Source organism: Lissotriton helveticus, chromosome 5_1, assembly GCF_964261635.1.
Source record: "Lissotriton helveticus chromosome 5_1, aLisHel1.1, whole genome shotgun sequence".
NCBI classification, from domain to species: domain Eukaryota; kingdom Metazoa; phylum Chordata; class Amphibia; order Caudata; family Salamandridae; genus Lissotriton; species Lissotriton helveticus.
Window position 1 is genome coordinate 1,739,444,932 of NC_136065.1, and position 25,437 is coordinate 1,739,470,368.

Sequence of the window (25,437 nt, forward strand, 5' to 3'; positions counted from 1 at the left end):
TCAGGGTCTCCTTCCCCACCACTCAGCACTCATCAACAGCAGGCAGGGTTTTCAGTTTACGACTATTTGTGACCTCCATCTGTGCACACTTAGCTGTGTGTTGGTCACGTACACAACGGGCAGTTATAGCAGAGTTCAACCTATTGCATTGGCACTTATCTGTTGGGTGGTTGGCTTTTGTCTCGCGTTCCCACTATGGGTTACCGATGGGCGCCAATTTGAATGAGCCTCAGGGCTCCTCGGCAGGGTGTGCAGGTTGCCGATAGAATCAGGTTTGTGGGGTGCCCCTGATGTTGCGTGGTGGTCAGGCAGGGCGCCAGTCCCGCTATAATGATTCTCCACCGCTGTGAACAAGGCAGCAAGTCAGGAGCTGGGGGGAGTCTCTTGCACTCACTCGTGATCAAAGCCAGACCGTCATCTCAGGGTCAGGCATGGCATGTCACTCTCGTCCCATCTTTCCGCCCTCACCCGTCTGGTAGTTGCTTCGTTAGGATTCTATCCCATCAACCATCAGGAGCCCTTGTACTCTTCGGTCCCCTCTCTCATTGCCCACGCACCTGGGAGTGCCGAGTCGCTGTATTAAACCCAGGGTCTGCCGCGGCAACTTCTCCCATGGAGCATCTCTCCTCCGAAGCGATCCTCGGCGCTCCCAGAATCAATAGTCCGCTCCACCAGACGCGGCAAGTGGAATGTCGCTGCAGCGTCAGCTGCCCGATCTCCTCACAGGCAACTGAGGATCCTCGCCACTCGTGGGGCGGTGGGAGCCATCTTGGTGAGTACCGGAGTCCGTCTGTATGGCAACTCTCCGATCGCAGGGACACTTCTGTAGCTGTTGCAGATGCCCTGTTTGTGCCCCTTGTGCTTCACGGCAGTTAAAACGCGGGACAGCTGCAGCTGGAGGCCCCGGAGAGCAGCGATGGCCGGGAGCCGAGTCGAGCTGCATCCATCCGGCTCCAGACTTTTATTATCCTAATTGAGTGCTCTTCTCATAGTGGACATGTTGTTAGCACAGCAACTCCATCTCCACCATTGGTTGCGCCAAGGAGCTTTACTAACTCATCCATAGAAGGCAGCTCTTCAGCCCATATTACCACTATGTGGAGCTGCCTCATAGGTCGCTCCACATAGTCCCTCTCAGATCCCCCGGAGGGTCCAAGTGAGACTCCTGCCCTTTCCACATGTAAAACCAGGGAAGCACACTGATCAGCGCCAAACTCACCACCATCATCAACTCCTCCATCCTCAGCTGAAACTTCTGGGACAGCTGGAACCATGTGGAGGTCACTGCGTTGCAGAAGAAACCATCAGCAAACCCAAAAGATCTCAGCAGCTACAGTCACATCTTGCTCCTGCCCTTCCTGGCCAAAGAAAAATAGCAACAAACAACTCTCTGCTCACCTTGAAGAACACCACCTCTTGGACTCCACCCAGTCAGGGTTCTGCAACAAGCACAGCACGGAGACTGCCCTCATGGCAGCAGCTGATGACATCTGGTCAATCATGAATGGAGGAGAAACTACTGCACTCATTCTGCTTGACCTCTCAACGGCATTCCACACCATCTCCCATAGCAACCTCATCGCCATGAATCAGAAATCCAAAGGCTTGTCTTCGGTTGGATCATTTCCTTTATCTCCAACAGGACACAATGAATCAGACTCTCCACTTTCACATCAGAACACAAGAAGGGCTCCTCTTACAGTCCAACCCTGTTAAATGTTTACCTGGCACCTCTCGCCTGCTTCATAAAAACAAATAACAAGCCAAATAACAATGGATTAAACCCAGATCTGTGGCTGGGGTTGAATGTTTTACAGTGTTCAGCACTCTGCCCATCATTTTTTGTGTTGCATTTTCACCCTAAGAAGAAAGGGTAAGGCCAGATTTGGGTCCCGTGCTCGCTACACCACTGGTTTCAAGCTAGCCTGGATGATATGGCGTAATACCCCGAAACTGGTCCCAGGATGCTTGTTTTCCAGGACAGGCAGTTTGTTCTTGACTGTTCCCATTGGGAGTATGATCAAGACTGATTTGCATATGGCTGGGTCCAAACTGGAATGACTTGGCGAGAAAAATAACGATGGGTGAAACCCAGATCTGTGACTGGGGTTGAATGTTTGACAATGTTCAGCATTCCATCCATCATCTTTCTGTGTTGCACTTTCACCCTAAGTTGGAAGGGTACGCCATCGGTTTCAAGCTAGCCTGGATGATGAGGACTAATACCCTGAAACCGGTCCCATGATGCTTGTTTTCGGGTCCTGGGGGAACCTGGCCTGGAAGTTAGGGCTGGACTGTTCCCATAGGGAGCAGGGTCAATTCTGATTTGCGTATGGCTGGGTTTAAAGTGGAATGATGTGGCGAGCAAATAACAAGCAATATAACGATGGATTAAACCCAGATCTGTAACTGGGGGTGAATGTTTGACAATGTACAACATTCCGTCCATCATCTTTATGCGTTGCATTTTTGCACTAAGTGGGAAAGGTTAACACAGACGTGGGTCCCATGCTCGATATGCCACTGGTTTCAAGCCAGCCTGGCTGATGAGGGGTAATACCCCAAAAACGGTCCCAGAATGCTTGTTTTCCAGTCCAGGGAGGACCTGGCCTGGCAGTTCAGGCTGGACTGTTCCTTGGGGAGCAGGGTCAAGACTGATTTGCATTTATTTATTTATTTATTTATTTATTTAGAGTTTTGTATAGCGCGGACAAGACCCTTGGGTATCACAGCGCTTCACATTACATGAGGTAGTTATAATCTGTATCGTTGTAGCAACTTTCACAACATTAAGAGGTAGGTACATAAAATATAAGAACAAATTTCTACAGGAATATAGAGTATATCAACATAAGTACGAACCATGACTTAGTACATAGCACAATATAAAGTGTAACTGAATCCAACGATCCTGAATGTTTATTTTCTGAGTCTGTTTTGATCTAAAGTGGTTTGGCGTGGCGAGCAAAATAACAATGAATAAAACCCAGATCTGTGACTGGGGTGAATGTTTGGCAATGTTCAGCATTCCGCCCATCATCTTTTTGTGTTGCATCATAAAAACCTACAACATCAACATTGTCTCCTATGCCGATGACACTCAGCTCATTCTCTAGTCACCGACACGAACAACAACACCAGGACCAATTTCCCCACCTTCCTGTCTGACATGGCTAACTGTATGTGAGAGAACTGCTCGAACTGAACACTGACAAAATAGATATCCTGATCTTCCAAAATAAGAGCTTCCGCTGGGACTTCTCATGGTGGCCACCTGACCTGGGTACCACGCCCACACCAACAGACCATGCCAGAAACTTTGGCATCATCCTTGATGAAAAGCTCTCGAGGAACAAACAGGTCAACGTTGTGATCACATCCTGCTGCCACATGCTCAGAATGTTTCTCAAGATTTTCAAATGGCTCCCCATGCACACAAGAGGCATGATCACCCAGGCCCTCATCACCAGAACACTCGACTATGGCAATGCATTCTACATCAGCATTTCCAACCAACTCATGAAAAGACTCCAAACCATCCAAAATATTGCTGCCAGACTCATCCTAGATGTCCCAGAAATGCTTTCATCACTCCCTACCTCACGGAAATGCACTGGCTACCTATCCAGAAATGCTACAAATTCAAGCAGCTCATCCTCTGCTACAAAGTCCTCCACAACGCAGGCCCAGCTTGCCTCAATCACCACTTCCAACTCTACCAAACCTCCAGAGAGCTACGCTCCACCTCTCTCTTGTTGTATAGCATTTTAGGACCCTAGTGTAATTTTCCCGATTCATGCCCTTATATAGGTATAAATAACCTTGTCCTTATATAGGCATAGAAATCATAACCATGTTTAGACATAGCCCATGCAGTCCAAATACAGGCATGGATACTTGCACTAGTCATGAAAAGCCACAAGGATTTCTTGGAAAACTCTGCTTCAGCAGTTAGGGACTACCCCTTGCTTGAATATTGATTTGTCTAAGAACTCATGGAGTTTTCAAAGAACTGCGATTCTTTGAAGACGTTATTATGTCCAACTTTACTTCAAACTCAGCACCTTCAAGGTATAAATATGCCCACATTTGCCCTAGCAAACACACAGACACAGCTCGCTACAGCAAGTGCCGAAGGAAGCCGACCCTCCAGCTGACGCACTGAGAGAGACGCTGTCTTTTCCCCTGCCGAGAAATCCAGCTCCAGTGTTTCCAAGCTCCCATTGCGGGATGTTCGGAAATAGAGTCCCGAGACAGACCCTAAGAGAAATCTTTGATGGATTCTTTGCAAAGAATACTAAAGTTATGCTACACCTCACTTATTTCTTCCCTCGTACTAGACTTAGGTTAGGTACATTGGGGTAGGCGTATTTTAGAAGCACCAGTTGAGTACTTTTAGTCTTTATTTATTTATGTATGTATTTTATGGCTTAGAAACCATACCATGTTGTTACAGTATTATTTAATAATACTCTTCTTGCTCTTCTTGCTGTACGTATTATACTTTGCAGCCAGTATTACGATTGTAGCAGTTCATTTCTTCTGCATGAGAAAGAAGACTGTTCAATGAATACTTTTATTGAAAACGCCCGTCTCTCTATTTCTCTGCACCTTTGATATCTATTGTTTCCACGACTCTGAAGATATGTTTTATCTTGGGTAAACAAAGTTGTCATGTTTATGCGGTTGTCAGAAACTAATCCCTTCTTGTTTATTCGAGAAAGTTTCTAGTGATCTCTGAGCTAGCTGGCACTCTCAATTAAGTCTAATATATTCGATAGAGACCCAGTTGACCTAAGTCCTACGTCACATCTATAGGATATATTATTCCAATGTGCAGAGCCTATTGGGAATATAGGAACTACACTACACTCTCTCCCTCGCACCAATCCCCAGCATCCACAGAAGTAAGGCAGGAGGGCGTGCTTTCTCCTTCATAACAAAATCCATACCTAGCTCCCTGCTAAATGTATAAATAAATATATATATATATATATATATACACACACACACACACACATATCTCACAAAAGCAGGCATTGCTTCTTTTGTGATATATTTATAGTAAGGTCAGCAACTACTAGGTTGGCCATATGTTGGAGATACCTCCATATGTCTCCTAGGACATTGTTTTTATTTTAAAAACGGTGCTCTTGCTACAAGAACACCAGAGAAGTGCGATGATGAATGACCCATGCCCCGCAAAACCTTCTGAAAGGCCTCTCTTCAGCTACACCCATCTACATTAGCAGACCGAGGAAGGCATTCAGAAAAAATAAAAAAAAGAGTAATTGATGGACAGAATGCTGCACAATGTCAAACATTCACCCCAGTACAGAGATCTGGTCCTAAATCCACCGTTTTTTTGGAAAATACCTCTGGTGATTGTTTTTGTGCACGCAGGTGTCCCTTCCTGTACAAAATCAATCACCCCTACAATGCAGACACCCTTGCACTATGGCACAAGGGTGCCTGCGTTGGCTCCTGGCAGCCTGTTGTGCACCAGCAGCAGGGTAAAAGGACAGGAATGTGCTGCACCTCATTTATACGGCGCATTCCTGCCCTTTTATTTTACGCCGGGCAGCGCAGCAAGATTCCTTCAGGAACTGCCCTGCGCCAAAACCTTGTAAATGAGCCCCCAAAGAGGCTTCTCCCACAACGGAAGCAGTCACCATGATTGAGAAACGTGCACAACATTGGCAAGTATAAAAATGTGGCAGTTTCCCTCTAGTCCCAAGGTCAGCTACAGTGGCAAACAGCAGCTGCAACAGCACAATGCGCGGGCAGTGTCTCTTTCTAGCATCTGCAGACTCTGAAAATATCTACATAAAAAACTATTATGGTCAGATTTAATTAACAGTAATCAGAAACATGCAAGGGTGCTGCTGCCTCTCTGAGCTGTATAGGAAATTCCTAACACAGTCTAGGGACAGTAATATTAAAGTGAAAACAGCGGTGCAAAAAGAAAGATATTAAATAGTTTTGTGGCATGCAACAGGAGTGCCACAAAATTAACAACTCTCTTAACTTCCATTCTCTAGGATTACCACCACTAATTCAGATTAAAATGAGGAAAAATTATTATTTTATTTTAAAGGTAAATATCCAGTGATAGTTATAGTTAATCTACCGTTGGTCCCTCACGTTCGTGTCCCTAGTGACAGACAATGGCACTAGATTACGCCTAGCTAGTGCTATTAGCAGGAAGTGTTGAGGCGTATTTGTCAACACCCATCCCCAGACCCCCGAGCTTCTCAACAGACCGTGAGGAAGTACATGATAGTCATCTTCATTTTCCATGAATGGGCCAGACTGCCATGACAGCACAGACATCTGAAATTACATGATGCACCTCTGAATGTGAAGTTGGATCCTCAAGAGTATTGGTCATGATACCAATATAATAGTATTCCTTAGTAACCCTGAAACATCATTAAGCCAAAACACATCATCTCAGCATTGTGCCTGCTGTGGTATTAATTTTATCTTTTCGTGTTTTTGGGGGGCTTTTTTGTTAGATATTTAGCATTTTCTCCTCTGAGGTGGCAGCTGCCTGATTACCAAGACCAATAGAGTTCCCTGTTGTAAGGAAAGGTGTTTTTTTCTCCCAAATTGACATAATTGTAACTCTTCAAAAATACTTACTGCTTGCAGAGCTCCTGCATAGCTGCCCGTGTATGCACAAGGAAAACAGAACTTTAAATGTGTTATGACATTTGATTTGTATATTGTTATTATAAAATGCTATTACAAACAATTAGCACTGTGAATGTAGCCTAGGCAGAAACGACCTGCGGTGAAGTTAGATTGAGTCACCAAATCCCTTGATAGCTGTTATGTCATTTTTAACATGGGAAAAGTGACGCAAAAGTGGCGCAAGGGGCTTGTAAATCTGCCCCATCGTACTCAACCTCAGTGCATCTACGCTTCAGATGAGCCTGCTCTCTAGCTACCACTTTAGAGCTCCGGTCACTGCACGCCCAGGATGTGCTGCAGGACTTCCCTTGGGTATGTCATGTGGGATATAACTGTATAAGAGGACTTGGAGCACATTTACCCAGTCAGAAGAAAGGCCAGTGAAACTCAGAGGAGCCTATAGCCAGCTCAATCAGCTCAGCTGATTGGAGCCAGCGTGGACCAAGACAACAGGGAAGAGCTCTGTTGAGTTGAGACAAGGATTCATGATATTGGGGTTCCTAATAGATTTAATACCACAAAGCATGTATTCAAGACAGAAAAAGCACTGTTGTGCAAAACAAGGAATGGGAATTTTGGGAACTGTAATAGGAATGATTAGATTTTATCACTGACGGCTGACTACTTTACTCCTTAAAACCTACTCTAAAGAGAACAAGGATTGGCAAAGCCAATAGGTCTCACTTATGCAAGATCTATTGGCTTTGCCAGTGTGTTTTAGCCATGTTGTACACTAGCGTAACTGCTGTTCAGCATGGCTGAATGTTAGTAGTCTAAAGGAAAGTAGCATGGAGTGGAGTGTCATTGAACAGAGTGGTGTAGAGTGTTGTGGCGTAGATTGGAGTAGAGGATTGTAGAGTACCATAGATTTGAGAGAAGTGCAGTAGAGTGGAGTGTCATAGCGTAGAGTGGAGTGTCATGGAGTAGAGTGGAGCGGTGTAAAGTGAAGTGGAGTAGAGTGGAGTTGAGTAGACTGGCCTTTTCAGCTCGTTTTACCCTCTTCTGCTTTGTTTTGCCTTTTCTGTTAATTTTTCAGCCCTCTGGTTTGCTTTTTCTGCTCGCTCATTTTTCTGCCCTCTGTTTTGCCTTTTTCTACTCGTTTAGTTGCTCTCCCAACTTTTTTTCAAAACCTGGCTTTTCTACAGAGACCTCACACCCCAGCACTCAGATACCCCCAAGGGTGACAGTGCAGTGCTCAACAAATGCTGATTGATTGATAGAGTGGAGTGTTGTAGAGTAGAGGGAAGTAGAGTAGAGGGGCGTAGGGTGGTGTTTCGTGTTGTAGAGTGGCATAGAGTGGAGTTTCATGGAGCAAAGAGGCGTAGATTAGAGGTGCACATAATGGAAGATTGTTGGATGGAGGGCCATGGAGTAGAGGGGAGTAGAGTGGAATAAAGCGTCATAGAGTATCGTAGAGTGAAGTGGCATATAGTGGAGTTAGTGTCATAGAGTGGAGTGGTATAGAGTGGAGTGTCATATAGTGTCGTGGGAAGAGTGGAGTGACATAGAGTGTTGTGGAGTCACAAAGTGAAGTGGCATAGAGTGGGGAGGCATAGAGTGAATTCAAATGGCCTACAGCTAAGTGGCATAGATTGAAGTAGAGTGATGTAAAGTGGTGAGATGTAGAGTGGCATAGAGAGGAGTGAGTGTCATAGAAAGGAGTGGCCTAGGGTGGAAGATGTTTCAGGAGTTTTGCTGCGGAACCCGGACTGGAATGGTTCCAGGATGTTGTTCTTGTGGAGGTAGAGGGTCAGCTGTCTGTTGACGGTTTTCTTGATCACCTTCACCGGGAACAGAAGCAGGGAGAAGGGCCAGAAGTTCTTGAGGCCCCTCGGATCCGCCTTGGGTTTCTTGAGTAAGGCGTTGATCTTGGCGTGCTTCCAGCTCTCCGGGAAGGTCGCAGTCTCGAAGGAGATGTTGATGGCCTTGCGGAGATGAGGTGCGATGGTGGCGCTGGCTTTGTTGAAGATGTGGTGCGGGCATGGGTCTGACGAAGAGCCGGAGTGGATGGTGTTCATGAGTTTGATGGTGTTGGTGTTGTTTATGTTGGTCCAGGTGAGCAGGGGGTTGGACTTCGGGCGAGGGTGGAGTCTTGCTGGTCTTGCTCCAGCTGCAGCGGGGGATCTGTTGAATGTGGTGGTGCTTGGTGGTTTTCCGGAAGGTGAAGTGGGTGCATCGATGGTCGGCCCAGTGTAGTTCTGTGGTGTTGCTGAAGGAGACGTGGGGGCTTGCGGAGAAGATGGGGTCAAGCATGTCGCCAGCGAAGTGGGTGGGTGTTGTGATGAGCTGTCTGAGACCGAGGTTGGCGAGGTTGTCGATCAGGGTGGTGGAGTTGGTGTCGTTGTTGTTCTCGAGGTGGAAGTTCAGGTCTCCGAGGAGGATGTAGTCTGTGGGGGCAAGGGCGTGCATCATGACGAAGTCGGCGATGGAGTCGCTTAACTGAGGCCGGGGTCCGTGGGTCTCTAGACTAGAGTTCCTCTAAGGGTGATGTTGGGATCAGTGTGGACCTGGAAGTGCAGGTGTTCTGCAGTGCTGAGGGTGTCATCGGTGCTGGTCGAAACCCTGAGGGTGTTCTTGTGGATGATGGCGCTTCCACCTCCTACTCCGTTGGTGCGGTCGATGCGGGTGATCTTGTAGCCGTCCGGGATGGCTATGTCGATGTCGGGTGCCGCGGAGGCGTTCATCCAGGTCTCTGTCAGGAAGGCGATGTCCTGGGAGGATGTGTCGAGCAGGTCCCAGAGTTCGACGGCGTGTTTGCGTGCGGAGTGGGTGTTCAGTAGAATGCATCTGAGGTGGTTGCGTCCTGTCACCGTGGGTGGTTTAGTGGCTCGAGGCTGCTGAAGTTGCAGCTCCGGCAGGATAAGGGTCCTTTGGTGTGTTTTGGGATGGCCAGGAAACAGGTGTACTATTGTCCGGTGTAGAGTGCGTGGAGGATGCTGGTGGTGTAGTGGCAGTGTTCAGTGTGGTGTCTGCGGGGACCAGGGGGTCTGGCACTGGGCGCGGTCCAGGCATAGACGGGCTTGCCTTAGACATGCCTTCGGCGCACCCGCTGCGCGGCCGTGCAGCAGCCACCATATGAGGGGAGGTGGGAGGGAGGAGCAGCTGGGAGGCGGAAGCTGGTGGCGAATTGGCGAGCAGGGTGGGCGGGGCTCCAGGGGTCCCAGTTGCGGGAAGATGAGAGGGTAGAGCAGGCAGAGGAGCAGAGGCAAAAAACCGGCACAATAACACAACAACAGTACAAGGGAATAAGGCAAATACAATTAGGTACACTATGGAAGCAGGAGCACAATCACAGGGTAAAAGGGCAGAGCGAACACAAGAGCTGACGGCCTACCACTGGCCACCAGGGATGAGGAGCAGGTGGTAGCCTGCAGTGGAGGAGGGCCTCGACTTCTGCACTACAGCGACCTGCCTAAGCAGTTTGCTCCCCTAAGTTGCCTCCCAGGTCTCTGCCTTAGTTGGTCACATTAATACCAACGTTTTATGCCAGAGGGGACACATTTGCTTGTTTCCATGATTCTGGGAATACAGCTGTATCTAGTGATTGATAGAAAATGTGTGTAACATAAGGGCAGAGAACAGTTATGAGTCGAGAAAAAATGAAATGCCGACAGGGGTCGAGAGGAGATCCTGATTTGACCTCCAACATTACCTTGGCAACTTGTTCTTCAGATAGAGATACAAAATTACCTAAGTGGGATTTTACACCAGGATTAGGTAACCCTCTGGGGTAGACTGCTTTTTAAAATGAGAGTAGATTTGGATTATTTTATCGACAAAAAAATTGCTGACTTTCTCACAGTTGTCTGCTGATGCAGTCACATTTGTGACATACCCACTGGTTTACACAATTCCTTCACTAGTTTCAATAGTTCTTTATTTGAGTAACTGTTTGCTTCGATTCTTTGTACGAAGTATGCCTTCTTCGCATGTTTCATAGCTGTGTGATAATTCTTTAAATCTTCCCTATAGGCTAATTTATCGTCCTTATTTTTGGTCACTCTACATTTATGTTCTAGAGATATACATTTTCTTTTTTGGAGTCTTGGTCAGGGTTATACCACTTTTCTGAGGGTGATTTCCTTATAGATTTATTTTCTATCTTGGGGGCGCATAAATCTAGTGTGCAAGTTTTTGCTGAATTTAGTATATCAACCATTGTCTGGACTGGAACTGTCTTTAAGTTAATTTGATCTCTTAAAGGAAAATGAGAGGTAAACAGTTCGGGAGTTATAAGATTCCGGTGTCTCTTATTCCCGGTCAAGGGCGTACTCAGGCTGATTTTATTAAACGGTAGGATGAGAGTAAAATTAATTAGAGAATCATCAATCCAAGTAAGGGGCTCTGGTTCCGTAACCCCTTTAGATTCAACATTTGAAAATAAGAGGTTGAGTGTATGGCCAACAACATGAGTGGGTCCATTAACCCATTGTTTGAGTTGTAAAATCTGCATATCACCTTTTAATTGTTTGCCCATATTGTCGTACCTGTTTTCATAGTGGATATTAAAATCACCTATAACTAAAGATTGATTATGTTTCAGACAAAAAGGACCAACAAACACAATTTAACCAGACCAACACAGGCACTTAATTCTTTTGACTTCCTGAGTGGGAATGGCAATTCATTTTTTACCCCAACAACAATCCCTCATAATTCTAAGGTATTGCCCCTACTCACGCTGGCCCTATCTTTTCAAATATTATACAACTCGCCTTCAAATTAACAGTCACTGTGTTATCGACAAATACCCTCCACTTCAAGAGGTGTATTTAAGACATAAGACTGTGAATGCATTTGTGAAAAAATGTGAAACACGAGATAGCGCCTCACATGCGCAACACCAACAGAGCTTACTGGTTCATTATCACCAGTTGTGCCCACGTTTTTCATCATCGGTCTCTGTGTTGCAAAAGTAATAGTGTCCAGAAAACCAGTGAAAAATAAATGTTTGTCTTGTGACAACAACACAACCCGTGAGGTTAAAATTGAGACAGGCCACACCGTCACCAAACCACTTGGTTCTGAACTTCTGGGCCTATCCAAATTAAAAACCGACTGCATGCTTGCAGACCACATAAGGATGGGCTGACATGTTTCATTGCCTGTATATAGTAGAGGCAATTTCTTCAGGGCGTGGTGTCTTAATCCACCTTTCAGGACCCTTGTTCTGTACACACAGTGACTGTTAATAACAAAGAAGGTTAGTTAAAAGGGACATCCAACCAAATACTTATCAATCTCACTTCTTAAAAAACACATCTTGTGTCTCACCACCATAGTTTCATATTTACCAGGTAGTAGCCAAGGCCCCTCGTACCAGCTATCCACCTCCTCACACTGGAGCGTTTGGGCATGTCCTTTGGCAGACCATTGGCGTGTCCCTTGAGAGCATCCACTGCACTGCCACGCTGCGGCTGTGCTTTTAACCCCCTCATCCTCAGCATCTAGACCGCCACCCACTGCCCACAGAGCTAATTCCTGGTACTTCCGGTAGAGTGGAGTGTCATACTATTGCATAGAGTGGAGTGGGTTAAAGTGGGGTAGAGTGGCGTAATGTGGCGTAGAGTGGAGAAGAGTGGAGGGGAGTAGACTGGAGGGGCATAGAGGAGAGTGGGATAAAGAGTGGGTAGAGTAGGGTAAAGTCTCGTAGAGTGGAGAGGCATGGAGTGAAGGGTGAAGAGTGGAGGGGTGTAGAGTGGGTGCACGTAGAGTGAAGGGGCATAGAATGGTGTAAAGTATCGAGAGTGGTGTAGATTGGAGTTTCGTAGAGGGGAGTAGAGTGAAGGGGTGCTGGGTGGAGTGGCGGAGAGTGGAGTAAAGTGTTGTAGAGTGGAGTGGTGTAGAATGGAGTGTCATAGTGTGGAATAGAGTTGCAGAATGGAGCGGGTTGTGGTAGAGTGTAGTCGTATAGAGTGTCATAGAGTGGAGTGGAATAGAATTGAGTAGAGTGTCGTAGAGGGGAGTACTGAAGAGTGAAGTAGAGTGGAGAAGAGCGTCAAAGAGTGGAGTGGCACAGAGTGAAGAGGCGTAGAGCAGAGTGCTGTAGAGTGGCATAGCCTAAAGTGGAGTAAAGTGGTATAGAGTAGAGTAACGTGTTGTAGAGTAGAGTGGCATAGTGTAGAATGGAGTAAAGTGTCATAGAGTGAAGTGGCATTGCATGGAGTGTTGTAAAGTGAAGTAAAGTGGCATGGAGTGTAGTAGAATGGAGTAGCAAAGACTTTCATAGATTGGAGTATATAGCGTGTTGTAGAGTGTAGTGTTGCAGAGTGGCATAGAGTGTCATCGAGTGGAGTGTTGTAGAGTGGCGTAGAGTGGAGTGGTGTAGAGTGTCAGAGTGGACTGTCGTAAAGTGCAGCATTGTGGCGTGGCGTAGAGTGAAATGGCATAGAGTGGCATAGAATGGAGTGGCATGGGGAATGCAGTGGTGTAGAGTGGAGTGGTATGGAGTGTAGTGGCGTACAGAGGAGTAGGATAGCCTAAAGTGAAGTGGCATACAATGTTGCAGAGTTTCAGAGAGTGTATTGTCATAGAGTTGCATTGAGTGGTGTATAGTAGATTAGCATATAGTGAGGCAGAGTGGAGTGACAGAGTAGAGTGTTGAAGAGTGGAGTGGCATATGGTGGAGTAGAGTGCCATAGAGGGTTGCAAAGTAGAGTGAAGTAGAATGGAGTTCGATAGAATGGAGTGTCATAGAGTTAGCGAAGTACAGTGAAGTAGAGTAGCCTAGAGGGGCATAGAGCGGAGTGACATCAAATGGGGTAGAGTGTAGTTGAGCGTAATGGGTTAGAGTGACGTAGGGTGGAGTAGATTAATGTGTCATAGAGTGGAGTGGCATAGAGTGGTCTAGATTGCATGGACTGGCATGGAGTGTGTAGAGTGGAGGGCGTAGAGTGGCATAGAGGAGAGTAGATGAGCATAGAGGGAGTGTCTTAGAGTGGAATATGCACGGTGTGGTAGTGCACTGCCATCACAGACCACACGTTTGCAATTGGAATGACCTTTACATTGACACAGATGTACAGTTTTACTGATATAAGTATAGAGCGCACAAGCCATAAAGCGGGGAAGTAGCATAAATTACTGTATTGATTTGTTTTAATCTATTATTATATTTGCTTCCAGCACACCTCAGAATTACAAAATATGTGCTTCTGTGGTGCTTTCCTAATTATGATATATTCTGAAATATTTGCACAGTTCATTTACAGACATTTAAATGATGTTGTGTGCTAGAAAAAATAATTACCTTTCACACCCCCAGGTTGTCAGATAAATCCTTTGTATTTAAATGCACATCAAATGTTGCAAGATCATAACAAAATTGTCCTTGTTAGACCTGATAGACTTAGGGTTGTCTTCCCCAGCTTTTTGCCTCCCTCCCTCCATTTTCTGACCTAGTTTTTGATGGTTTTAGCACTCTGCTCACTTTACCACTGCTGACCTGTACTAAAGTATGTGTAATCTCTCTCCCCTAAACATGGAAACATTGCCTTAATCTCAATTGTCATATTTAATGTACCTATGCGTCCCTAGTAAAGTGAACTACATGTGCCCAGGGCCTGTAAATTAAATGCTACTAGGGGGCCTGCAGCACTCATTGTGACACCCACTTAAGTAGCCCTCTAACCATGGCTCAGGCCTGCCACTGCAGAGCCTGTATGTGTAGTTTTACACTGCCACGTGCAATGTATTTAAAAGGCAGGACATGTATTTTAAGTTTTACATGTCTTGGTAGTGAAAAACTCCCAATTAAGTTTTTCACAACTGCAAGGCCTATCTCTCCCATAGGATACCACTGGGATTACCCTATTACATTTTAAAAGTGTCATTCCCAATTCTGAAGAGATATACTTTTCAAGTTTGCTTTCACTGAACTCACAATTTAAAATCACAACTCATGCAGAAGTTGGATTGGAAATTTCTGTTTAGCAAATGCCACTTTTAGAAAGTTGCCATTTACTTACTTTAGGCATTTGGTGTCTGCTGCCTGTCTCTGTTCAGTCTGGAATGGGTAACAGCTGGGCTTTGTGTACTTCCTCTAGAAAGTCAGACACAGAGTGCTTAGGTGCGTCTTGATGGACCTTCCTGTGAGATGGGAGGGAGAAGCTGGGTACAGCCTCACACTTACACCATAATAGGCTGTGTCCTGTTCACACACAAAGGGCTGTATACCCCCCTGTTATTAGTCTGGTGCCAGGGCAGGAAGGGAGATCTTAAGTGCACTTCAAAGGTTTCTTTGAAGTATCTCCCACTTCAAAGACACAATAGGGTATAAGTACTGGACCTCTGACACCATGACCTTAGTACATTTCTAGACCTGTAACCACTCTGTCAGGAAGAAGAACTGCTGTGCTGGAGAAAGGACTGCTGTGCTGCCTGCTGTTCTCCTACCTGTGTGAGAAGTACTGGAACTGTAACATGTGAACCCAGAGTGAGGCCAAGGACTTGCTGGTGCTTGCCTCTTGTGATACATCTTGCTGAGCTGCTATACTGGGTGAGAAGGACTGGATGGACCTGGATCACTTGAAGCCAGAGTGACTCCAAGGGCTTGCTAGCTTGTCTCATGTTCTAAGTCTCAGGGACATCAAAAAATTAAGATCATCCGGCAACAGCACCTGGACTTTGCTTGCAGCAAATCTTGCCCTGCCAAGTGGTGGCATCCCAGTCCCGAGGCAATGGAAGTGGGTACAAAGTGCAGCATCAACTAGAAACCACGCATCCTTATCAGAACCAGCGCATCTTCATTTTTGCGCGAGTCGAAACCAGAGCATCCACATTGTTGCATGGAGCAGACACAGCGCATCACCCTCAGAACTAGAGCATTGCCTTTGAAATCGACACATCGTCTGGTGCAGGAGCACTTGGATCCGACACATCGCTGCAGTTGCATCGAGAAAATCAATTCATCTCATCCACAGTGTTTCACCACACAACCACGGCAATGTGTCAGTTCTGAGTGCGAGGCACTGGTTCCAAATGCTATGCGCGACAGCTGTTCCCTCAGCAGGCGATTCAGGGTCGATTCCAAAGGCGACTTTACACAGTGGTTCATCACAGATGCATCGCTTCTGCTATACCTCTAATCCTCGTCGACAACTATGCATCCCAGATCAAGAAGCTTCTGTTCCGTGGGCCCAAGTGGCTCCCCGTATCCGGCCCGCGCTCCATTGCAGTCAGCCTGAACTTTTGACTTTGCCCGGTCCAGCACGACTAGATAACCCCTTTAAAAGCTTATTGCTTCTAAGTGCTATTTTACATTTATTCTTTAAAAAATCATACCTAGTCTTTTACTTATTGCATTTTTGTCGTATTGGTCTTACTTTATATATAATATTGTACTCTATTTTTCTAAACTTGTGTAGAGTCTTTTTGTGTTGTTGTCATGTGTTACTGTTTGAAGTGTTGCACAAATACTTTATACATTGCCTCTTAAGTTAAGCCTGGCTGGTCTGTGACAAGCTACCAGAGGGTGAGCACAAGATAATTTAGGGTGTGCTGTGACTTACCCTGACTAGGATTTTGTTTCCAGCTTGGACAGGGTGCATACCTCTGCCAACCAGAACCCCAATTTCTAACAGGCCTACTATTTACAGAAAGCGAGCACTTGTGGAATAATACAGCAGGCACAAGAAGGACAATGACATGCTGGACAGGCTAAAACAAATAAAGCCAGCAAATGGAAAGCAAGCAAATGTGAGTTACAAACCACAAAGGCAATAGTAAGCAGTGGGCAGAATGCATTCTTAGGTCAGCTTTCACAAAGTCCCCAAAACACTGCACTGCCCAGAAAAAATACCTCCCTCCCCGCTAAACTGGAAAATTTCTGCTTGCCGGCCAGAGAACAATGGCGAGAGCAGTCTCTGGTTCTGCCTGAACCTCTGTTTCCAGCATTTTACTTTAGTCTGCTGCTGACCATCAGTATAAATAGGGGTAAGGTGCTACAAGTGAAGCCTGTTTGTGCTGGTGTATTTCCCTCTGAGGCTACAAAAGAAGGTCCAGAGACAGGAAGATGTTGCTTGATTGAAGAATTCTGATTGCACCATTAGTACTGGGCATTTCTTGTGGACCAGGAACCTAATTTGTGATGATCTCTTTGCAACTGAAAGATATGCGCTTGAGTCTGAGGAGTTCATTAGGAATATTTGAGGGATTTCCTTCCTGTTTATGCTGCAACCAGAACGTGTGGAAACATTTTGGACTTTGTAACAAACCTCCACTGGACAATTGGAAACAGTATGCAAAATCTACCCTGAAAATATGCAATGACAGTGGCCTCATCTTTGATTGTTTGGGCTGAGAGCTTATTGCTTCAAAGTCTGTGGCCCCAGCAGAACCACCTGATCCTAGTATTCAACAGCATACAGCTCAGGTACAGCTGTCTGGCTTGCCACTGCATATAAGGAGAACAGCCATAACAACGCAGCGATTGCCCCGCACTGCCATTACAACGCGGGATTACAACGAAAGTCGTTACAACGACTTTCGCTGGAGGGCGCTGTTGGATAGGGAATAGTTTAATTTTCTATCCAACACTTTCCCTACTGTCAACATGGGCTGGAGTTGGAATAGAAAATTAAACTATTCCACTATCCAGCGCCCTCCAGCGAAAGTCGTTGTAACGACTTTCGTTGTAATCCCCGCGTTGTAATGGCATGCGGGGTAAAAGCCTGCGTTGTATTGACATACAACCGCATACAGTGCCAAATGTCATGCCCTGCACTGGTTCTGTACTATTGTGCCATATGTTTGCACATGTGGCAATGTACTATTGTACCAGGTTTTTACAGCCTTGGCCTTACATTGTGGGCTTTGGGAACACGTCCTGGCATTTGTCTACTGAGCCAACCCCAGAATCTTCAATCCTCACCGTACATGATCTTTTTAGTAATACATTTTTTCAGGATCTGAAAAAAGGATTTGACAGGTTTTATCATGGATCTGCCAGCAAATTTCTAGGTCCAGAGTCCTCAAATTGGATCTACAAATCCCCTAAAATGTGCTTTCCCCCTTCAAATTACCCCTTTATCCTCCATGTAATCAGGGAATGCTCTCTCATCATCTTAGAATTCCTCTGTCACTTTTTTTCGGATGCGGGTTTCTGTGCCTGGAATCCTGTGATACCCAGCGCTACAAAATTATTTTAGTTGCTGCCAGCCAATCGGGTTGCCTGGATGCTTAAAATCTCTTAGGTTCGCTAATGGAAGATGGGGAAATGCTCCCTCTTCCAATATGATTTGTTTACTTTTAAATGTATTATCCTTGAACACAGGCTAATTATCTGCAAATTAACAGATACTAAATGAATTAAAGTCCCTGCTGACTTGCACTAATTTCACAAACAATACTGCACAGATTTACCCCAAACCAAGCAGAGGCACACCTCTGAATAAAGTTCTAGTTTCTTGCCAAGGTCTCTCCCAGGATAGATCAGCGCAAAACTAGGCAGTCAGGGGCATATATACAATGAGGTGTTGGAGTGAGGCGTTAGCCGTCATTGCTTAACGCCTCACTACGCCACTTCAGAAACGCAAGGCTGCACCATATTTACAAGGATATGGTGCAGCCTTGCATTTCCCCCTGCATTGGCGTTACTCTTAGCAGTGTAGCGCCAACACAGGCACCCTTGCACCATAGTGCAAGGGTGTTGGCGTGCAGGGCCGGTTTATTTATGTGTTGGAAGGTGTCCCTTCCTGCACATAAACAATCCTGAAATGCTTTTTTGTCACTTCTATATGTGCTGCTTAATGCAGCACACATGGAAGTTACAAAGTGGCATTTTTTTAAAGAATTGTTTGTGTACAGGAGGGTCACCTTCCTACACATAAACAATCCAAGGTGTTTTACTTTATCTATGTGTGCTGCACAAGGAATCACACATGGAAAAAGCAAAAACGAAGAGAAATAAAGCATTTCTCCTCATTACGCCAACTTAAGACCAGGTTTTTCCAGGAGTTAACTTTGGCGCTGCCACCTATTTACGCTGCACTTGTAAATAGGGGGCAGGGTAAAAAATAATGAGTGTTTCAGGGGAACGCCCACCGCAACACCCACTGCCCACCCCTTTCACGCTAAGCATAGGGTGAAAGGGGGCCTTATTTACAAGGCAGCATTAAGCAGTGGCTTAACGCTGCCTTGTAAATAAGGCGAGGCCCCTTGCGCCACCACAACGTCACTGAAAGTGACGTTGTGACGTTGTGGTGGCGATAGGGGCCTGTAAAAATGCTCCTCAATTCGATATTTATGCAATTTAAATGGAACGTTCTTTTTTATTTTTCTTTACAAGGGGTAACCCCATTTATTTACTCCTATTTTTGCTGTTGCCTATTCCGCCATTTTCATAAATGTAACACTTCCCTTAAGCTATACTTTCAACTTCCACTACCCATATTCCTTTTCAATTATCTGTTCATTTCCGGGTTTTTTGTTATCTCAATTTATAATCCCCGACATATTTGTGTAAAGAGCTAATTATGCAGAGAGTAACGCATCATCATTTTCTTTACATGTTGTTTATAGTTCTTTTGATAATTTACACTGTTTGTGAGGCCGGAAGTTAAAGGGAGAGAGGTAGAGCGCATTGGGTTTTAACTGCAAAGGTATTTTTCTTTTTCCGAATCAGAAGACACCAGTGTTATCAGTAATTTTACATAAATGTAACATTTTCCTATTTTATTTCCCTTCCAAGGTAGAAGGACCCATCAGCCTCATTCGGTAAAAGAACTTTCATGGTACTTTTATCAAGCACTTGAGACAAAGCAGCTTCTATTCAACAGAGTATCTACAATTAGATAAAAATGATAATCAAAGTGTCATCGGTGTTAAATATATTGATTTCTGAAAAGTCTGTTAACTAAACTGCATTGCAACATATAAAAAGTGTGTTCAGTTGACCCACTATGAAAACCTGCGACTGTCTCAGCAAATCCGGGACACCTAGGGCCATATGTAGGTGGCCAAATACTGGTCGGTAATTACCGAATGTTACCGATTCAGTAATTATTTCGGTAAATATACATACATAGCGTTTACCGATTTGTAAATACCGAATCGGTAAATTCCTGTATTTTCGAATCGGTAAATACCATTTACCTACATGAGGCCCCTAGTCACCCTATGTGTAACTACTCTAACATTCTGGGAAATGATCTCCAGGTTTAACCAAAGAAACATCAGGGCGGCCCTATCTCTGTGGAAAAACCAGCTGGCTTGGGACTGTGTGGTAGACCATCTACCATGCAGCCTGAAATTTGTCAACAATAGTTTTCATGCAGCAATTGGCTTGCAATGTCTGACTGATCTGGGATTAGGTTGACATTGCAAGTTTCAGTCTCCGTCTCAGTCCATCGAGCAGTGCAGTGCATGTGAGAAGAGTCGAGTATCCCTCGTGTGTAGGAGAAGTGGGGTCTGACCTTTTTATGGCCTGTTCATGGTTGATTGAACAAAATGTTCTTGTGTTTCTACGACCACGACCTAGTGGTAGGTAATTCACCCCATATTTGATTATAGCTGCGAGAGCAGGGTTGGTGCTCACTTACTCCGACATGGGAATACTTATAATGGGAGACGCAGTTAAGCTGACATGATGCGCTGTGACGAACTTGCAGTTGTGCTTTGGCGACTTATCCAGAGGACCGTAATCAAGTGAATTTAACTATCATCTTTTTCATGCATCTAAAGCAATATTTCTGGGTCTTTGACAAGAGGTGCTCTTGTCAAAGACCCAGAAAAAATGCTTTAGAAGGTCATCTCTTTGGAAAAAGGCGACACGTTGTTCATTTGCAATTTTACTCAGGCCTAGAGTTTAAACACTGTTGTCAGCAAATATCACTTTTGAATTTCAATCAATTAACATAAAAGTTTTCTGGTTGTTGAAGGCTAGGGATTGAGAAGGGGAGGGCACTAACAGCATAGAGATGATAGCTGATGGGGCACAGTTTAGTTACAGAACCTGGGGATACTACAATTTAGGCCTACTCTTACCTGCATAGAGGGCCGACGTTTTCAAGTATAAGGCACTTGCCTCGATTATGGCAGTACGCAGGATTTAATTCACAAACACTCTTGCAGAGGCTCTCGGTGTGAACATATCCAGGATTGCATGAGATGGAAAACACACTGGAGTTCTGTTCTCCAGCTGCACTTTTTGATTGCAAGTTTCCAGAAGGAAGTGAGGGGCTGTTTTTCTTCAGACCCACACTGGCTCTATCCTTCCTGAGGCTGTTGGACTTCCTTTTGACATGCTGAATACCTCTCTGTGTGGGCGGGTCACTTGGATCAGATGGGGGTGTCCTCCATAGTGAAGAAGTAGTCTCTTCTGAAGAGGGTGTCTTGCTAGTTGGTGGGCTGGTGCTTACAGTCTTGAAAGGTTTGGTATTCCTTCGCTTGGTCGGTATTGCTTTCTGTACCTCAGTGGCTCGATATTTTAAATTTAAATTTACCATCCCCATGGACTTTGTCATCTGAACACCGCCTTGGCCACTAATTTCTTTGCTTCCCATATTTCCACTGCCTTCAGCTGCAGCAGTAATTACCGTTTGTGTGACTGAATCATGTTCATCTACAACTGGTTTCAGCTTTGAGGCCCTTACCGGATTTGTAACCACCAACTTCTTCTCTGGTTTTGCCTTGGGGAGTGGTCTTGGCACAGCTGGTATCAGAAAGTCTTCTTCTGCCTCATCTTCAGGCTGGATCCCTTCGTGATGGGTGGCCGATGAGGCATGAAGTCTGAAAAGGTTCAGCCTTGTGTTGGTGCCTTTGTTCTGATGGTGGTACTTTATCAACTCTGCAAAGAAGTCTCTTTCCTGGATCAGCATGGGATAGACCCCTCTCCGGTCCGTTGTGGAATTGGCCTTTGCTCGCTTCACTGGTCTGAAAGATGCGTCAAATGAGTGAAGGGAGAAGTCGAAATCTGCCATGGATGATGCGTGGATGTTTCTTTGCTTTCCTGGGATCGACAGTTTATTCAACATCACATTAGCAGCATTTGCTACAAGCAGAAAAAAACACATTCCAGGTTATCTAACACGGATAGCCACATAAAATTGCAGTTCCAGCACATAATACGCAGTATACACTACAATACAAAATAAATACATGGCTAGAAAAAAAATCCTATTCGGTGAAGCAGACTTAATTTGATTTGATTTACAATTAGAATAACCAAAGTGAAAATAACTAAAGCAAAACAGTTTTTAAGAATAATCAATTTACTATTTTAATGAATTTGCAATCTACAGGGTATTTTTTGTTAACCATCAAATTTCAAAATATTCCATTTAAAAAGATACCCTTCCAATAAGCTTGTGAGCGTGGTACGGAAAAACTAGGGGGCATATTATCAAGGCGGGCGATATGAAATTATCGCGGCTTTAGGGCTGTTTTCGGCCGCAAAGCAGCAATAATTTCATTGCCCTATTAGCAAGCTGTCGCTAACAGCAGTTAGTGACAGTTTGTAGGCGATAGTGAGTGGTGCGGGGCCCGCTTTGCATGTCAGCGATATTTATCGCTAATGACATGCAAAGTGGGCGTACCCAATCTGTTAGCGACTGAAAGCAGTCTCTAACATCGCTATCGCCTATTATCAATGCAGGTGTAGCGATTAAAAAATTCGCACTAAGCACGAATATCGCTGAAAACGAACGCCTGCTCAGACCAGTTCTTAGTCATTTTATCCAATGGGAGGTGGATATTCTGGCTAAGTCTCCATTGGCGATAATGCGTGAATATCGCTGGATTACCAGCGATATTCATGCATTTCGCCGCTAACGCTGGAAATTTTATCGCATTTGAGATAAACGTTGCTAATAGCACGTTATCTCTGCAATAAAATACGGCGATAGAAAAAATGACGCTAAGCTTAGTTAGCAATAAATATCGCTACTTGTTGATAATATGCCCCTAGGTGCCGTGACACAGGTCCTCGTGCAGAGATGAGCAGCCTGTCAAGCATCAGGAAAGCATGAGGAGTAGGCCTGACATGCAACAAAGTGAGGAATAGCAGTGACCCGGAGGAAGTGATTAGAGGCTTTGTGAACAAATGCCATTTTGCCTGGGGGCCCTGAAAATCCTTACACCTAGGATCAAAGAGTATGCTTTTAAGAGTTGTGATAAATCAATAAACATTTACTTACTACCAAGAGTTGCAGGTTTAAGGAGTATCACCGGCTTCCTGCTGTAATTGTTTATCTTGCAGACCATTTGGGTTGAGAATTTTTTTTTGTAGATTTTACTAAATGATCATACCATGAAACTTTTTTCTAAGATGTTCTTCTTGAATATTGTTGGAACCCAGGATCATTTTGTAAATTATGAGGATTCCATCAGAAATCAAATTAGTCTGTCAATTTACTTTCTCTATACGCGCAGAGATAAAAATAAAGGAGAGCTTTGTCAAAGGGTCCTCAGTATGCGCTTTTGGGGGTGGGGGTCTCCTTGAATTTTGATTTTCATCCTGGTCTACGACCTGGCAGTCATCCACCTCTGTTCTCTGACTCTGATTCTGCAATTTGGTCTATTTTAGGAATTTAACCACAGCTGACATAGATTTTCTTCTCCGTGTCTGCAGCCTTTTGGTATAAAACGTTTCTTACAGCTACAGACTCAGCAGCGTATTCACTTGCCATATTTCCCTAAATTAGTTTTCAAAAGTGAGATATTTCATTCTATTCACCCCTTCCCCATTATACAGCAAGTCCCGATATATATAATCATAATATGACTGTAGGACATTACTGCGTTTTGGCATGATTTCCCTCTAATTTGTGCCCTATTGTGGTGGACTTGAACTTCTGTGCACTTTACCCCTGTGGAACAGGAGTAAAAGTGTCTGTGCTCCACTTTATTGGATTGACATTACCCCTGATTGACATATGTCACTTGCCCATTGTATATGGTGTAACAAAAACACCCTAGGCCTGGACGTTAAATATCACCTGTGGGCTGCAGCACCTATGGGGTGTAAAACATGGATTCAGGCCTGCCAAGCCTAAAACCGTACTGTCAAAAGTGTCAAAATATCTCTGCATGACAAGCAGTATACTGTGTTTTTGAATATTAATAAGTCACTACAAAGTACACTTTGTCACCCAGAAGGTAGGGTGCCTGATATTTAAAAGTGGAACATCTTAAAAAATAAAGTTGCCATACTTCCTCAGTGACTAGACTCCAAAAGCTATTTTCACTGGCTGGGCTATAGCTGGATCCCAGAAAATGTCAAAGTACAGATTATAAAGTTTGATTAGTACCTTTTACGAGGAAATGCCTAAAATAGATATTCAAAGACTATTTTTCATATTTATTTAAATTCTAATTCACTGGTCAAGTTAGTCTTTTAATAATATTTAGGAAAATTAACTTTTAGAAAGTTTGTTTTTCACCTGCTTTTGAAGCTCCAGGAGTCTAATTCGCTTTAGCCTGCCAGCAACTGCCAAGCAAGTGCTTGAAATTAATGAAGTGTGAAAACAGATCCCAGAGTAGACCAATGGCGTACTTAGGCCTGGTGACAGGGTGGACTAGGTGTGGGGCATTTAATCCCTTTGAGTCCAGGAAGGAGAGTTGTGGTGGACCAAGAAACTTCTGCAACTTGAAAGGGGCAGAGGTGAAGCCTGCCCATTCAAAGATTAGTGTAAGGCGAGAACTGAAAAAGGGAAAGCCTTTGTCCCCAAAGAGCACACTAGCCAGGATGGCTCTGAACCCAGTGGAGGAAAGCTACCTCCAGAACTGGCTTAGGGTAGATACAGGCAAGGGGACGCCTCATTTCCCTGCCCACATCTCTGGGTAGATACAACAACTCTGCACAAGGAAAGAAGGGTTCCCCCCATTTTGGGTTTTATGACTGCAGTGCAATGTGGCATAGTTTGCAGTAAGACTACCAGGAACTGCTGAGAAAGTAAGTGGCGATCGCCCCTGGGACCTTTTACCCATTGTTGAGGGAGGAGCCAGGAGTAACGCGCACCCACTACCTAGTGTCAAACATAAATGCTCATATCTAGGTACCCTACTCAGAATACTTTTTGGACCTGTGGAATATTAGAGGAGAAGTGGGCCTGTTGTTTGTGAACTGAGAGGAGCCTGGAAGTACCGGTACCCCTCTAGTTCCCAGGATAAAGAAATAGACTTCAAAAACAAAGAGAAAAGGAAACAATTGACAAAAAAATGAAAATAATCGAAGAGGAATCATGTAATTTCTGCCATCTCAAAAGATTGAGTTCAAATAGTCATTCACATAGAAACATTATGAGAAATTGTAAATTGTACATTACACAAAGAAATGAGAAGAATGAGATAACATTAATTACTTTTGATGGCGGATGACATATAACAATATTGTAGAATGAAACACGCAATCTAGTTTTTTTTTGGTTTTTTTAAGTGATGATGGACTATGGTTAACTGCACCTTAAATTGACTATCTAGACGGCAGGACTTTATGGTCTTGTGGAAGGCAAGTGCCTAAACGTGTTGACTGTCCCTGTCATAGATGCACTGTTGGTGAGAAGTTAAAATAAAGGAATTTACCGGATGCCTGTGGTGCTGCATGATTCCTACCATGGAGGGAGGATTTTGAAGTAGATTAGTCGCTGGTTAATATACCAACAGGCAATCTATGACAGGGAAAGTCAACACATTTTGATAATCTATATATACATTTAGGCAGCGTCCTAGCAACGCTGTTGATACATATTGCAGTTTTATATAGTGCAAACAAAATATGATTGCCGCATGGAAATCAGTTCATTT

The 25,437-nt window shown here is 44.6% G+C and overlaps 1 protein-coding gene across 1 annotated transcript in view; it reads right to left on the reverse strand.

Annotated features, from left to right (window-relative positions):
* LOC144753809 (uncharacterized) overlaps window positions 1-21,679 on the reverse strand; it is a 161,745-nt gene extending 140,066 nt beyond the window's left edge. The window contains exon 1 of the mRNA XM_078641382.1: window positions 20,680-21,679. Within this exon, the coding sequence (XP_078497508.1) occupies window positions 20,680-21,668 (989 nt within the window). The 5' untranslated portion in view covers window positions 21,669-21,679. The remainder of the gene's footprint in view (window positions 1-20,679) is intronic.
* Window positions 21,680-25,437: the final 3,758 nt, after the last annotated feature.